The sequence below is a fragment of the Echeneis naucrates genome, chromosome 8 (assembly GCF_900963305.1).
Source record: "Echeneis naucrates chromosome 8, fEcheNa1.1, whole genome shotgun sequence".
Classification (NCBI taxonomy): Eukaryota; Metazoa; Chordata; class Actinopteri; order Carangiformes; family Echeneidae; genus Echeneis; species Echeneis naucrates.
In genome coordinates, this window is record NC_042518.1 from 17,397,011 (window position 1) to 17,412,369 (window position 15,359).

A 15,359-nucleotide genomic window follows, 5' to 3' on the forward strand; every position below is an offset into this window, starting at 1 on the left:
GGCTTGTTGTATTTCAGTCAGGTTTTGGAGCACAGAAACAGTACTGGTAAAAGTTACCAAGTACATTCCAAAATGCTTCAGACAACAAATTGGCCTCCATACTTATCCTGTTAGATCTTAGTGCTGTTTATGGAACCACTGACCATAATATTCTATTACAAAGACTGAAACATGAAATTAGGATAAAAGGAGCCACACTAAGCTGGTTCAAGTCATATTTATCAGACAGATGTCACTTTGTATATGTTTGCAATGGCTCTTCTTCATGCACTAGGCAATATTGATGACCTGCAACTTTTTACTTACTTACTGAACTCAGACAAAACTGTACTTGGCCATAGGCACCATAGAGAAGTATTATCTGATCACCTAACCACTCTGTGTGGCATTCAGAATGCTGCTGCATGAATGTTAACAGGAGCAGAAAGAGAGCTCACATTTCTCCTGTGGTAGCGTCTCTGCATTGGCTCCCAGGTAAATTCAGAAGTTTCAGCCACTGCTAATATTTACTAGTGCACATTACTACTGCGCAACTACCAGGCTTCATCAATCACTATGTTTTCCGTATGTTTTGTTTGTATTTTACAAGTTATCTTCTCTCCTCCTGTTCGTGTTCTCTCTCCATCCCTGTATCAAGTCCCCCTCTCCTCTCCTTCACGCTCGCTCTAGCTGTGTCTCTCCCTCTCACTGCCTCTGCTTCTCTCTCTGTATAAAGAATTAAAAGAAGATGTGAAGTTAGTGCCACCTTCTCACCAGTCACATAGGATGGGCTCGTAAGTTATTTAATCTTTTGTCATAAACAGGTTCTCATATTTGCCAAAGAAAACTTCTATTTAAAATATTCTCAAAAACAAACAAATTCTCACACCATCTTGGAACTGTCTGAATTTGTACAGAGTCAAAGACCCTGGAATATACAAACCTCCTGGGACAATTACTCACATCTTCTGTGTTCAAATCGAGACACTGGTGCAAATGCAATGCAAAAAATGTAAGGCAAAATATCTGCTCTGCCATGCGAGAGGGAGAAAGTATGACTTAAATGATGGCAAATAAACAAATAGTTGCTCATTGGTGATTTATGATGTGTAACATTCTCATAGTCATCATAGCATTAAGCATCAGCCTAAAGTTGGTTCACCATCATCGTCATCATACTCAGCCGCTAAGCTCCTGTTGCGATCCACAATCCTTTTTCCTATGCAAATAACAAAACTAAACTCAACTAAATGCAGCTTTCCATGCAGAATACATTACACTGTCAAAGGGAATAAAAGAAAATAATAACTACACAAATTACAATAAGACAACTTGATGTGTGGACTGTATAAATTGAACTAAACTAAACAAAATTGAGTGAAGTGCATTTAAATGAAATCAAATCAACCAAAACAAAATAACATCTCCACTGAAGTAGTTATTATTTTGTGTTGTTTATAAACGTGTTGGACTTCCCTGGCTGGCTCCTTGATGTGGCCTAGATGAATGGACGGCTGGAGGAATGACCTGAGCAGTGGACACTCAGGGACACTCCGCCTAAACGCGCGTCACTGACGCTCCTGGTGGGAGGAGACGCTCATTGGAGCGCAACAGATCAACAGACGGACAGTGTGAATGTGCGGGAGACCTGTCCAACATGAGCCCCCGGTACCCCGCTTCCAGCTGCCTCTCCGCCGCACTCATCCAGCTCTACCTGCTGCTGCTGCTGCTGCCGCTCCTCTTGCCGCGCGGTGCGGGGCGCGTCGCGGCGGAATACTCATCCAAAAGCGACTTGGACTACGAGTTCGGAGACTACCGGGGGAAGTGGTGCATCGACGACCACGGGTTCGTCTACGGCATCGGAGAGGTGTACTACCCGAGCCCCACGGCGTGTCCGTGCACGTGCACCGTGGACGGTCCCGTGTGCGTCCGACCCAAGTGTCCCCGCATCCACCCCCGGTGCACGCGGATCAGATACAAGGAGTGCTGTCCGGTGTGCGAGGCCGTGTCCCGGGTCTGCGTCTACGGGGGCAAGGTGTACCGGCTCCTGGAGGAATTCAGGGTGAGAAAGATCCAAGCACACACACACACACACACACACACACACACACACACACACACACACACACACACACACACACACACACACACACACACTCTGACCCGCTGACAGCTTCACTGAGCTCATGGATCCGATCGATATAACCCGTTGAGGCAACTTAATGATACTTTAGTTTTCAGATGTTTGGATTACAACAGTCATTCGTGGTTTATGGGTCTTTGCTTCCTTTTTCCAACTGTTAACACAGTGCTTACATCTGTTGCCTTCAGGTGCTCAACGTGGACATGAAAAGCCCAGTTAGTTTGTGGTATTCTGTTTCTTGTTTAGGAAGAAGTTTATGACAGCTATCAGCTGATCTGGGAAATTCTCTCCACTTGCATGATCAAGCCTGGAAGTATTTCCCTACTTGGCAATAGATTTCTTTCTCCTGCAGCATAAATTTAAACCAGCTTTAACATTAAAACTTTATCATCTGAGCTTTTTCACATTATAGTGTTATGAAGCGTCTCATTTTGCCCATTGTCTATGAGAACCAATCAAAAAAATACAATGTTTAGTGTGTATTGACACATTTCACAGGGAAATATCACGCCTGTCAACACTGTAGCTTTTTTTTTTGGCTTCTTTTAGCTGTTTGTTTTGCTTTCACAGCCTTAAAAAACATAATTTTGAAAAGTTCCGCCACAGTGTCAAAACATCTCTCTGTGGCTCAGAGGCTAGAGCTCCTCTCTTTGCAGCTCTAGGAACAACACTGTTTCACTAAAGTCCTGCCAAGTTGGATGATGGCCCCAGTTGGGCGGGGCTTGGGGCGGAGCTGAGGCTGGTGACTTCTTTGCTGTGACATCACAAAGTCCTGATCGCTCCTTGGACTGAGCACTGTCTTAAACCTAGACTTGAACCTGAACCTAGATTGGCCTTTAGACTATACAAGCCGAATGGTAAACAATGTCAGTGTTTTGATATTGGCTGGTAAAGTGTTTTAGCTATATCAACCGTGAAAGTAGTTGTTAATAGTGACAAGCCCACAGTCAGTTATCTCACCACTCTGCAGTTACTCAGGTTCACAGTGGACTTTTGCGTCTTTCAGCTCATTGTGTTGGTTTCGCAGCTACCGCTGTGGTTCATTCTCAGGGTTATTATTCTAACGTTTACCATAGAAAGATCTGACAAAGATGTCTGACAGTGACAGGCCATCCTTTTTGAGAATATGTGGGTTTGCGGATGAGTAGTAAACCAGGTCTATCAGAAGCCTCGTTGTTTTCCGTGCCGTTGTGTCAGCATGTCAACAAATAAAGTCCATGTGAACCTGAGGGATGAGCTCAGCGTGGACTGATCAGTGGGAGGACAAGCATTATCTCTGTTTTGTAATGTATTTAACATTTAGGGCCATTCAACTTGTCCAGTAACCCTGTTTCTGTATCTGTGTACAGGTCTGGCCACATTTTTTCTAGGATATCAGTGAAGTTTAGCTGATTTGACCCTGCCCACTCTGCCCCCGGTTTTCATTACATAAAGTGTCAAAACAATATTTTGGGTCAAATAAATGAAGGTAAAAACTAAAAGTCAGTGAAACTTGAATGGTCTGTGTCCTATAGTTGTCCAGATGCGAGCAATGTCGCTGTGAGGCTAACAGAGAGGTGTACTGCAGTATTTCAGACTGCCCCGCGCCTCACTGCGTCAACCCTACCTACGAACCCAACCACTGCTGCCCCATCTGTAAGACGGGTGAGTCTCAGCCACTGCTTCTCTGCTCCATTGAAAACTTTGGGATGCACAATGTATTTGTTAATGATAGAAAGCAAGTTATATGTTTTTCACTGTTTCTTTATGTATATATGTAAATCTTTCCTGTATAGCCAATGTTTCTATTTGGGCATAGGAAATGAAATCTGAAAGCTAAAGGTGTAATTTAATTAAAAGTCAGTAAACCACTAAACACAAGAATACTCCTAAGATGTCCAAAGTCTTCAATTAAGGCCTTTTGCAAACACAACATGTCCCATAATCAACGTGGAAGACCACTCAAAATAAACATGATACAATGATGTTGACATTTTCAGCCTACTAAATGGACACAAATGGGCCACATGCACCCAGTGAGTGTTCCTTCATCGCAAGCATCGCACACTTGGATTTATTTAGACTAAATTCCGCAAAGACTGTCCTGCTGCCAGAAAAAACTCATGAGACCACAGAATGTGGATTAATGCATGGATAAAAATATTCCCCATCAAAATTCCTGTGTCCTCCCGTTTGAATAACATGTTCACTAAAAACTGCAGGATCCAGCTGTACGTCTATACACACCTGCTGATTTATACCCCACAATGACAACGACTTTTTATACTTATAGTAACAAAGCTAGAAAGCAAACTTTAATATTTGTTTTTGTGTCAGTGCTTGGATATGTGCTGCTGCTGTTAGTCAAAATATCAACAGCAGGTGGGAAAACCCCATCTTATTTCCTACTAACACAAATTAGCTTAGCGAACATCAGTATCTGTTTTGTCAGCGGAATTTGTGTGATTCTTTTTTTTTTGGGTTAGGTTTAATTTAAATCTCACATTTAAGTGTTTTAAATCACTGATAAATATATTACGCTGATTGAAATGTCAAAGGTGTACAGAAAGAGACCCAGCAAATAATGTATCAATTTAAAATTGCATGGTATGGAAAGTAGTTGCTGGAAATAGTCACAATTTTCTGCTTCCTCAAGTGTTGAAAGGCTACAGGAAGTGTTTCTCTACAACATTATGGCGTCACAGAGGTGTCGATCTTTGACCAGTTGGATATAAAGTGTTGTCAACTCATTTCATAGAAATGTGTGTGTGTCCATATGTGTGTCTGGGAGGTAGGCATTCAGTTGTGGTGGTCAGCGTTAGAGTTTAGGGACGATCAGTCCCCACGAGTACAGTAAAAACATGTGTGCTGTTTGTCGTAGGAACACAAACGCGTGCTGTCATATTCCATCTGATGTCCGCTGATTACCTCTATATCTCACTCTCTCACGCACACAGCCACATTCAAGCTCTTTTCTTTCCACAGTGTGTATAGTGAAGCAGCACCAATTACATCACCTCACACAGCCAGCAGCTTACCCAGCCATTGCTGTTATGTCATACATGTTTTCACTGCCACAGACATTAAATTCCCTCTCTATCATTGAAGGGATTTATGTCTGTGTGTGTGTCAGGCCAGAATAACAGGGATAAAAATAGCTCCTGTATGATCTAAATTAATTCAGAGATGTTAAATGGACAAGCAAAGCTAAAACAGCTAAAGAATGAGGAACATTATGTTTGTATAATGCCCAAAGGAAATCAACGTAAACATGTTATATAATTCCCAGTTACTTGCTTGATTTCTGGCAGTTGTTGTTAAGTAGTAGTTTCCATTTTAACAGGACAGACAGGGGGACAGATGGTTTGGTTTGTTGCGTCATTGTTTATTTTTATTTCCCCTGCTCCTACCAAATTCGCTCATGTCAGCTGTATTTTATCAAACATGGTTAGCTCTGGCACCAGATCAACAGCACTTCCTGTCCTCCTGCTGTGCCGTTGGTAATTGTTTTACGGGGCACTGCCAAATAAAAGAGCCCCACCTGCGAATGAGGGACACAAATGCAAATGCAATATCAAAGACAGGCTGTTCACATTTGAGCCTGTATGTTCGTCAGTATCTGAATCAAACTACATTCAACTGCTTTGCGAGCACATGATGAGCGGTGGAGACATTCAAAATGTTCCATGTTACCTGTCAGTGGGTGGAACTTATCTGGTTACCATGGCACCTAGAAGTGGGTGGATTTGTCTGGTTACCATGGTGTCTGTTAGTGGGTGGATTTATCTGGTTACCATGGCCACGTTTAGTGTGTGGATATATCTGGTTACCATGGCACCTGTTAGTGGGTGGATATATTAGGTAGCAGGTGAAGTGAAGATGTTAGCATCTTTGACAAGAACCAAACTGTTATGTGTGGACCCCTGAGTCAGATCGTCTCCAACAGTGCAGCTCTGTGAGATAATCCTGGTCTGTGGTGGTCAGGACCTACTAAAGTGGTCCAAGGAAGGAAAAACACTGAACCACTGGGTTCTGGATCAAGGCTCACTGATGGCTATGGGGGGGTGAAGGCAGGTCTGTTGTTTGAGGAACAACAACTAGTTCAAGGTGTCGACTTGGCTCCGAATTCCACAGATCTCAATCCAATCCAGCATCCAACCATTTGGTGACTTAAAAGATCTGCTGCTAAAGTCTTGGTGCAGATACCATAGCTCTCTCTCAGAGGTAAAGTGGATTGGCCTTCCAGGGTCAGGACTGCGACTGTGGCAAGCAGGGAACCGGCATATTAGGGAGATGAACAAACTTACACGGAATTTTGACGTTTTTTGCAAATGTATTGGCTCGAGCACCCCCCATGACCTGGAAACGAATAAGTGCTAGAAGATGATTGAATGAACGACATTGACATAAATATTTGGACAGAAAAAGACAATCTGTTTTTTTCTGTTCTGTCAAAGTGTAAGTTTCTGTGACCTGTCCCTCCACAGGGCTGTAAGTCTGGGCATTGGTTGGGCCAAATGTCACAAAGCCTTGAATGAAGGCTTCAGGTCACAGTATAATATGGCTGCAGTCATCCCTCCTTCAATTCATACCAACATCCCTGTCTGTGCACATGGAAGATGACCCTAAGAGCTTTTTTTTTATCAGAGGAACAGACAAAGTCTACAACAGAGTAGAATATTGGCGTGGATGTGAAATGCCTGGTCAAACATAAAAAAACACCCTGGACTCTGGCTTGTTCTGGTTTACATTTTACATTTTTTTTTTTTTTACCTTATTTAGATTTTTTTCATTGCAGTTTGGTTCAATTTAGACGCTGAAACCTCTCGGCTAGGTTTCCCACCTGGCAGGGAGGGAGGGAACAGACTTTGACACAATACAGACTGCACTGCCTTTCCTGAACCTCTAGGTCCTAACTGCTTTGCTGGGACCAGGGTGATACCAGCGGGAGAGCGTGTGGACATTGATGAGAAAATGGTTTGCTACTGCACCTACCGGGACGGGACATGGCACACACACCCCTATGCCACCTGCGAGCAGCGGCCCCATCTCAGTGTGACCCCTGGTGTCCACACAGACTCCCCAAGGGACGAAGAAAACAATGCCAGAGGGGGGAAACCGTTTAATCCCAGACTGGGTATGATACCGTGACCTGGAGAGTTAATTCATTTTGTACAAATGAACTCTTCCTATTCTTACCGGGCGTGTATTATTTGCATCACTCATCCAGGACACTTTTGATTAAAAAGCAACCCCTGAAATGTTTTCCGTTTTCTGCTGAATGCCAAGTCTCCACAGGATACACCTGCATGGCAGTCTGGTTGTGCTCAGCCATTGTTCCATCCGGTTCAGAGGTGAAGTGTCTTGTCTTCCACAACCTTTTCTTTTTTTCTTTTGTGATCCCTATGTTTACTTTTAATATCCGAAATGAAGCTACAAGCTAAACACTAAACAGCTACAAAGCAAAAAAAGCAACAAAGCAACAACAATATAACCAATGCTTATGCAAGTGTTCATTACTGCAGTGAGAGCAGAGGAATACTAAATTGGTATATAATCCATAAAACACTTCCCTATATACAATTTAAATAATTTCTGTGAAACTCCAGAAAAAGGTTTCCCCACAAGAAAATTGAGCATTATTATCAACACACAATTTTCTCAAATGAATGTAACAATGCAGCTTATGGTGCTCATTTGGAGGGAAGTAATTCCCGTTGTTTCACTTCACAACGTCTCCCAAACAGCGGCAGTTGTAATCGTTTATGATAAACTTGTAACTGGCAGCCACATTTGCAGCTCGTTTAGATGTGTCTGGAGTTTTGCAGCTCTGCTCCCCTTAGTTCAGTCTTTACTCCCCCATATCATCAGTATGTTCTGAGTAGTATGGCTTAGACTGAGACCTTATTTAAACACGTAGTGTGGATCTCTCTGTGAGGACTGGAGGTTGTGTAACATTGAAAATAAAGTCTTTTGGAGGCTCTTCATCAATGTCAGTTAAGTCCAGCTGCTGTCATTCACTTGTATTTGTGTGTATCTTGTTAGACCATGAAGTGTCGACATAATGATGCCATGAAGCGCAGTAGCTTCAGCATTGCTGGTCAGCAAAGCATATGTGCAGTGCCATTAAACACAGAACGCTCTCTGTTGTCATTTTTCATCATTATATTAATGCAAAATCTGTGACTGGAGATTTTGGCAGCTTGGGTTTTTTTTTTTTTTTCAACAGAGTTCAGGTGATAGAAGAAGAGGACTGAACAGAGGACAACCCCATTTTGGTCAGTGTCACAGGGGGCAGGAGTCACTCGCAGCTGTTAGAGGGGTGGGGGGAATAGGTTCGAGATGGGGGGGTAATAACCCTGGACAAATGAACATTCACATTCAGATACATGGCTTCAGAACTAACCTGACATGTCTGGACTGTGGGACAAAGCTGGAGAGCGTCCTTTTGACAGCTATGACCAGGCAAAACAAAAAACAAACCTCAATTTAACAGCCAGAAAGTAAGTAAGTGTGAGAGATAACGAAATGAAGTTGCAGAGGCTTCTTCGCCTTGTCCAGCTATATTTCTCGCACTGATAAAGGGAATTAATTTTTTGTTAATATTTAATATTTATATTTTATCAATTTTATATAATATTAACGATCCTGTCCTGGTTCTTGAGAGCACAAATCGGTGTTATGGTGTATTTTAAAAGGCGAGGACGGTGAAATTTAGCAAACCAGCTGGGCTCAGTGGGTAAAGAGAGTGGGTGCATGTAAACTGTGATCCTCCCTCTCTCACATTCCCTTCTTTAACTTTATCCTTTCCCATTTTTTTTTTTTTTTTAGAAATTCAACTATTTCTGGTGTACATGGGACAAGGGCTGAATTTGACCCATGGATTTTGGTTCCACTGTCCCTTTAACACTTGGATCAAAACTGCTAAAGTCCAGAATAGTTAGAATGGCGCACATGACAGTTAATGATGGGCAGAGACGAGGAACTCCTGCAAAATCAAAATATTTATTAAAGCATTGCGAAAATGCCAATAAATGATCAGGGTGCTAAAATGGGGATTTTATTAAGTCCATTTAAAACTAGTAAAAAAAAAAACAAACAAACAAAAAAAAAAACATAAAAGCAAAAACAACCTATAAGTACAGTTCAACTGTTCAATGAAAAGAGTGCTAAGCATAAATGGTTGTAGCTGTCAACAGTGAGAGGTAATAATATTACCCTGGGACAGAAAACCCGACACGCACACTGCAAAGCAAAAGAACCAAAAAAGGGATGTATGCAAACTGAATAAAAGGGCAGAAGAATAATATTGCTAAGCACACAGCTAAACTGTGAGGTAGAAACAACAATCACTCTCACTCCCCTACGGAAAAGGTTGTAGCAAAATACTGTTAGACCAATAGATAATAATAATATTAAGAACAAAAAGGTGCTCATAGGTGCAGCCTTTATAGTGTGTCCAACAATCAAGTAGAAGGAAGCCCAGGATGCCTGTCTGGCCTTATGGTGGCCTGAAACGAACGTTTCACATTTAATGATTTCATATTCTGAATATTGACTTTGAAGGTGAAACGAATGACTGTGGAGGAAAATGTGGGTGAGCATGATGGATTATGGCGGGTTGTCAACCTGTGCTGTCGCAGTTAGTTTTTTTCTGCGCTCACAAATTCAATGTTTCATTCTCCTGAACTCATAAAGGTTTCGGTTTCTTGGAACCACTGCTGCAGTCGATTGCTGCGATTTACAGAGAAAGAAAGGTGAGCCTGGATGTGACATCGTGACTACATCGCACCAATGTGTTGAGACAGTGTTAACCACAAGCCAAATTGTCTTCATGCTTGAGCCAAAGGCAACTGGCTTCAGTGACAGCCCCACCAGAGCTCCAAAACCTTGGACTCCATTAGCTTTTAATTTAATTAGCCTTTTAATTCAGAGGAAGAACATCCTCCAGAAACTAAAATAAGTCCAGATGCTTCAGAGTGTCTTGACTCCAGAGACCGCAGAGGAGCCAGACCACGGTGCAGCGGAACTGTGACGTTTCACATGAATGCCAAACTATTATTTCTGATTTCCTGTCTTCATATTTTAAAACTATTTCTTTTGTAATAATAGACACAGTGGGACAGTGAAGAAATGAATCTCAAATAGTTTTTTCATTATCTGATGCTGGTCGCCCCACTTTGAGCCTGCCGCTCTGATGAATTATACTGGTGCTACAGTGACAGAAGGCAAACAAGTGTTGTGTGCAGGTGGTGTCCTGGCTCCTCTCTGCAGCCATGGTGCCTTCCATCTGTCCACAGAGAGGACAGACATGTCCAAGTAGACCAGACACACACTCGGTGCTGAAGGTGACCGTGGAAGCAGAAAAATGGATGATTGACACTATTTTATACTCTTCAACTTAACTATCTCATTCAAATGAATGGGAAGGTGTGTCCAAACCTTTGACTGGTAGTGTGTATGTGTGTAATATGGGAGTGCATGCCAGTTAGTGTTTATTACTACTGTATAAATGTTTTGCCATGTACTTTTTGACTGTGGCTAAATGATTTTTTACTGTTCCTGCAGTGTTCACAGAGGACTTTCATCAAACATAGGTTGAACAGATGTCAGCCTTCCAAATGTTCAAATATCATCTATATTCTGTCCAAATGATGCCGACTTCATGTCCTCATCTCCTTCATAGGCTCATGTTTAATGGTTCCCAGTGGTTTGCCTGCCAGTCTGAACAACCTGTATCTTCTCCGTTGACAGACCGGGTGGTTCATTTGTTTAGGAGCTTAACAGTCCTGTACTGCCCCACTCCGTGGCAGGTCCGAGGAAGTACAGGAAGCAACACGAGCTTGACAATTATAAATCTTAACAGTATAACTTTATAAGTAAAACCGAAGCCCATGTTCATTCCACTTATTTTTTGTATTTTGTGATCTTTGTTGTGTTTCGTCATCTTTTAATATCATTGTTAAAATTAAAGCAATCCAATTTTTATTTATATTGCTGAACCAGCTTCTGAAGACTTTTCCAGTTGGATATCAGTAAAGCAGATCAATCTGTCTAGATGTTTTTAGCAACACATTTACAGTCATACAGAGAATTCACTAATTACTGTGTGTATTAGGAAAACATCTAACAACACTACCAATGTTTTTTCCATAAAACCAGCATCAGACCAAACAGGTTCTTTAACTCACAATGGAAATTTAAAAACATCCTCACACACAGATTAATATTTCAAATGAATCCTTTTCTCTTCCTCAGTGAAGACAGTGAAACCTGCAGCTTCATTTACAACAGTTTTTATTGAAAATGAACAGAGGTGTGGTGTCCAGCTCAGGCGATGCTGCCAGCATTTGAGGCAATCCTAGGCCACAGGTCTGCACACTCTTTGGCCACTGGGCCTGTGATGGCTGAACCTGCAGATAGAGAAGGAAGGCAAAGTTACTTCAGCCCTGACTGTTGCAGAGAACACCATCTCCTCACAATGAGGCATTTCCCCAGTAACAGCATGACAAACAATCAACTATCCTCTCACAATCAAGCCCACTGACAGATGGGCTGTCAGAGTGGGACTGACCATCTGGACAAAAACCTCAGTGGGCCAATGAACTAAATCTGTCTCATCACTGATTGAGATCAGTCAGCTACAGTGTGTCACTGCTGTCTCACCCACAGTGATGAGCTTAATCTTCCCTTCTACGACAACTCACCCAGCCACTGAGCAGACAAAGCAAGTGCTTTTGGAAGGGGGAATATGATCCTTCACATCAAATCTAAGGCCATTTGTAAAGTGAGGATGACTGACGGAACCTGGTGATGAATCCAAACAAGACCCACCTTTCATTTCTCCTTTGTTGTTTACTATGACACCCGCGTTGTCTTCAAAGTAAAGGAACACACCATCTTTTCGCCGATACGACTTCCGCTGCCGTATCACCACCGCAGGATGCACTGAAGGAGAGAGGCAGGGTTAATTCATCATTCCTTGTGTGACTGATTCACTCTCTTTTCCATCTGCATCTCTGTAGCGAGATCACATCTATTTAGAGCTCATATGTTGAAAATGATGTTGGTGACAGCTTGAGAACACCAGACTGTCCCTCTACACTGCTCACGTGTCTGAAGTCACTTAACATATACAATCTCAATTTAACTACATTATTCAAATGTTCAGCAGCTTAAATATAGTGATAATAGTAAAGAATGAACAATTAATTAATTAGTCCAGTAAATAAGTACAACACATGAATTACTGGTACAGTTAAGGCATAAGTGGGTTTTTTGTTCTTCCTAGTTGATTTCAAGCTGTTTCAGTGCAAATGCAACATGCATGCCCAATGTGTACACACGTGATTGGTTTTTTTTTTATAGTTTAATGAGCAAGCTGAACACCAGTGTAACGCATGGATGGACTCACCCTTCTTCCTGAGTTCTGGTTTGCCTTTCTTGACTGTGGCCATGACCATGTCACCCACTCCAGCTGCAGGCAGACGGTTCAGACGTCCCTTGATGCCCTTCACAGAGATGATGTACAGGTTCTTGGCTCCTGACAGGGGAAAACAATGATGTGGGGGAAAACAAACAGCATGTAAGTATGGCAGACAAAGAACTATTCTCTCCACAGCAGCAGCACTTAATCTTGTGTCATCACTGATTGAGATCAGTCAGCTACAGCGTGTTGCTGCTATCTCACCCACAGTGATGAGCTCAATTTTCCCTTCTACGACAACTCACCCAGCCACTGAGCAGACAAAGCAAGTGCTTTTGGAAGGGGGACCAACACAAAGTAGTGTAATTTATAAGTTTAATATAAATAAAAGGGGTTCTTGAACCCACCTGTCTGATAAACCAGTTATTTGTTTGACACTCACATGGATAGTTAGCTACAAGGAGAAGGTGGCTGAAAAGTTGCAGCAGCTTAGCTAACTGGCAGGAAGCTAATGTCCAAAGGTGCATCCAACACATCTGAAGCTCCATGGTAACGTTACATCTCATTTGTTCTCACATAAAATTGTTTCCTGTTGACGCCTACCTGTGTTGTCAGCACAGTTAATGACTGCACCCACTGGGAGACCCAGTGAAATGCGGAACTTGGCTCCAGATGAACCACCACGTCCTGCAGATAAAGGAAAATTATTTAAAATATGTATAGAACATCATGCCATGGATCTGTGATTTGCCTCAGAAACAAAGAATTTAGCTATTATTATGTAAAGCATCACCTATAGATAAAATTGCAAGCTTTTTTGTTTGCCAAAGCCATATTTTTGTATTAGTGAGGATAAATGTAATATTTCTCCCCACATGAAAGGGAGAAAAAGCTTCAAATTACCAAAATTTACAGAAATACTAGTCTTAAAGGTTCTGTGCAAACACACATGTCCTGAAGTTACCATATCAGTAAATTCTCTAATGCAGTGGTCAGTGTAGGAGGAATTGTTCATGTAAGGTTCATAAAATCCTTGACAAGAAGTACATCATACCGATCCATATAACAGCAGTTCTTTTCCATTCATTCAACACAGATTTATTAAAAATGTGAAAATACATTATTACTACCTGCCTCTGCCACAGAAAACAAACAGCCAAAAGCCCAGAAGCACTAAGAGGCTGTGGAAAAGCTAACTGTCAGTATCTCAATCAGTTAGTCACAGAAATTTTGAAATTTTGTCCAGACTTGTTTCCCCAATGATACTCAATACATTACTAAGTATGAGCTATATTTATAATGGGCTGTTTCAAGACATACTACACTGTCAAACCACTCAATACTGAGGAGCTCATTAACAAGCCTTATAGCATTTGACCCTGACACCACAGCCATTTCATTCACTATAAGAGCCACAAATGTTCTATGTAAATATACATCTGTACTTTCAGACTGCATCATATTTATACAGTAATATTTTCCATCCAATTGCTGTTTGAGCTTAAAATCTCATATTTTGTTCAAAGCTGTGTCGTTCAGATCGCTGATAACACTATGACGCTAATAACACTGTTAACTGCGGCTCACTCAGCGGTAGCTGGTGCCTCTATCTGGCTGGTCCAGACAGCCGGGGTGCACTGACGAAAACTGAGCATGGAGCAAACGTTTCATATCAGTACCAAATACAACTAGAAGCCCCAAGACCACAAGACAAACCTCGGCATGGGTGCTACAAATTAGCTTTTGCTAGCAGCTCGGTCCAGTTTTATCTGTTACTGTTTCTCCACAAAGGAGTTACATACAGACGTCAGAATGTTCGTTATTTAAATTTCAAACACGTACTAATAACTCAGTATAAAGCCAACAGAGGTAAGGAAATTCATAGTTTGGGCCTCTAGTTTGAACTTTATGCTTGCATGGCGCTGACAGCGAAACATGGCTTCCACCAACTAGCTAGCGAAAAAAAATGCCATCGTTAAAACATGTCAAGTGTTTGAATATGGTGAAAACTAATCTCACACATTTGACATTTATCCCACTCGAATCACACATCAGAAACATTAGAAGATGTGGTGTGGCGTAAAAACAGCAGATGATTATGGATTTTAGAAGCCGGATCTCCATACCTCTCTTAGACATTGCTGCAGAAGGGAAAGAGGAAGACGGAGAAAGGAATTGTGGGATATAAAGTTGAACGGAACTTCTTCCGGGTCGCGTCGCGGCGAATTGAGCTGCATTCAGTGACGATCGTAAAAGTTTTAATTGCTTTTGTTTATGAAAAAATATTATGACATCGACATCACAAAGCCTCTCGGCGCTTTCGCCTTTCATTATTTCAGTCACTCATCATTGGCTCCAAACAATGCAATGACATAATGTCAGCCAAACAGTGCTGTGTTAATGTTAGTTTAATGCTAATGAATCTCGTGTTGCGTTGAGGGTGACTTCAACATTACGACTGTCTAAAATGACACAGACCCTGTTTTGAAAAGAACTTAAAAGAAACAGACACTCAAACTGAACAATGCCCCCTGATTTCAGGGTTTTACAGGTTTAGGGGACAGTTGGTTTGGCAAGTATTATATTATTATTATTATTATTATTATTATTATTATTATTATTATTATTATTATTATTATTATTATTATTATTATTATTATTATTGTTGTTGTTATTATTTACAATTACATAAAGAAATTTGCAATTGTACAATAGTCACCTGGCCACAGATGACATTTCAATTTCTAAAACCAACCCTCTATTTGTTAGTTTAAACATCCTGAAATTCAAGGACTTACTCGATTATATCACAATACAAAGCAAAAATAAATA

General features: G+C 41.5%; 2 protein-coding genes across 2 annotated transcripts; one reads left to right on the plus strand and one right to left on the minus strand.

Annotated features, from left to right (window-relative positions):
• The first annotated feature begins 1,636 nt into the window (after positions 1 to 1,636).
• Positions 1,637 to 7,252, plus strand: LOC115047286 (von Willebrand factor C domain-containing protein 2-like). Its single transcript, XM_029508102.1, has 3 exons — positions 1,637 to 2,041; positions 3,637 to 3,766; positions 7,011 to 7,252. The coding sequence occupies exons 1-3, from the start codon at positions 1,637 to 1,639 to the stop codon at positions 7,250 to 7,252; spliced, it is 777 nt and encodes a 258-aa protein (XP_029363962.1).
• Positions 7,253 to 11,381: 4,129 nt separating this feature from the next.
• rpl23 (ribosomal protein L23) lies at positions 11,382 to 14,704 on the minus strand. Its single transcript, XM_029508225.1, has 5 exons — positions 14,654 to 14,704; positions 13,131 to 13,214; positions 12,516 to 12,644; positions 11,936 to 12,049; positions 11,382 to 11,514 (listed from the first exon to the last, which is right to left on the minus strand). The coding sequence occupies exons 1-5, from the start codon at positions 14,664 to 14,666 to the stop codon at positions 11,432 to 11,434; spliced, it is 423 nt and encodes a 140-aa protein (XP_029364085.1). The 5' UTR covers positions 14,667 to 14,704; the 3' UTR covers positions 11,382 to 11,431.
• Between the last annotated feature and the right edge of the window lie 655 nt (positions 14,705 to 15,359).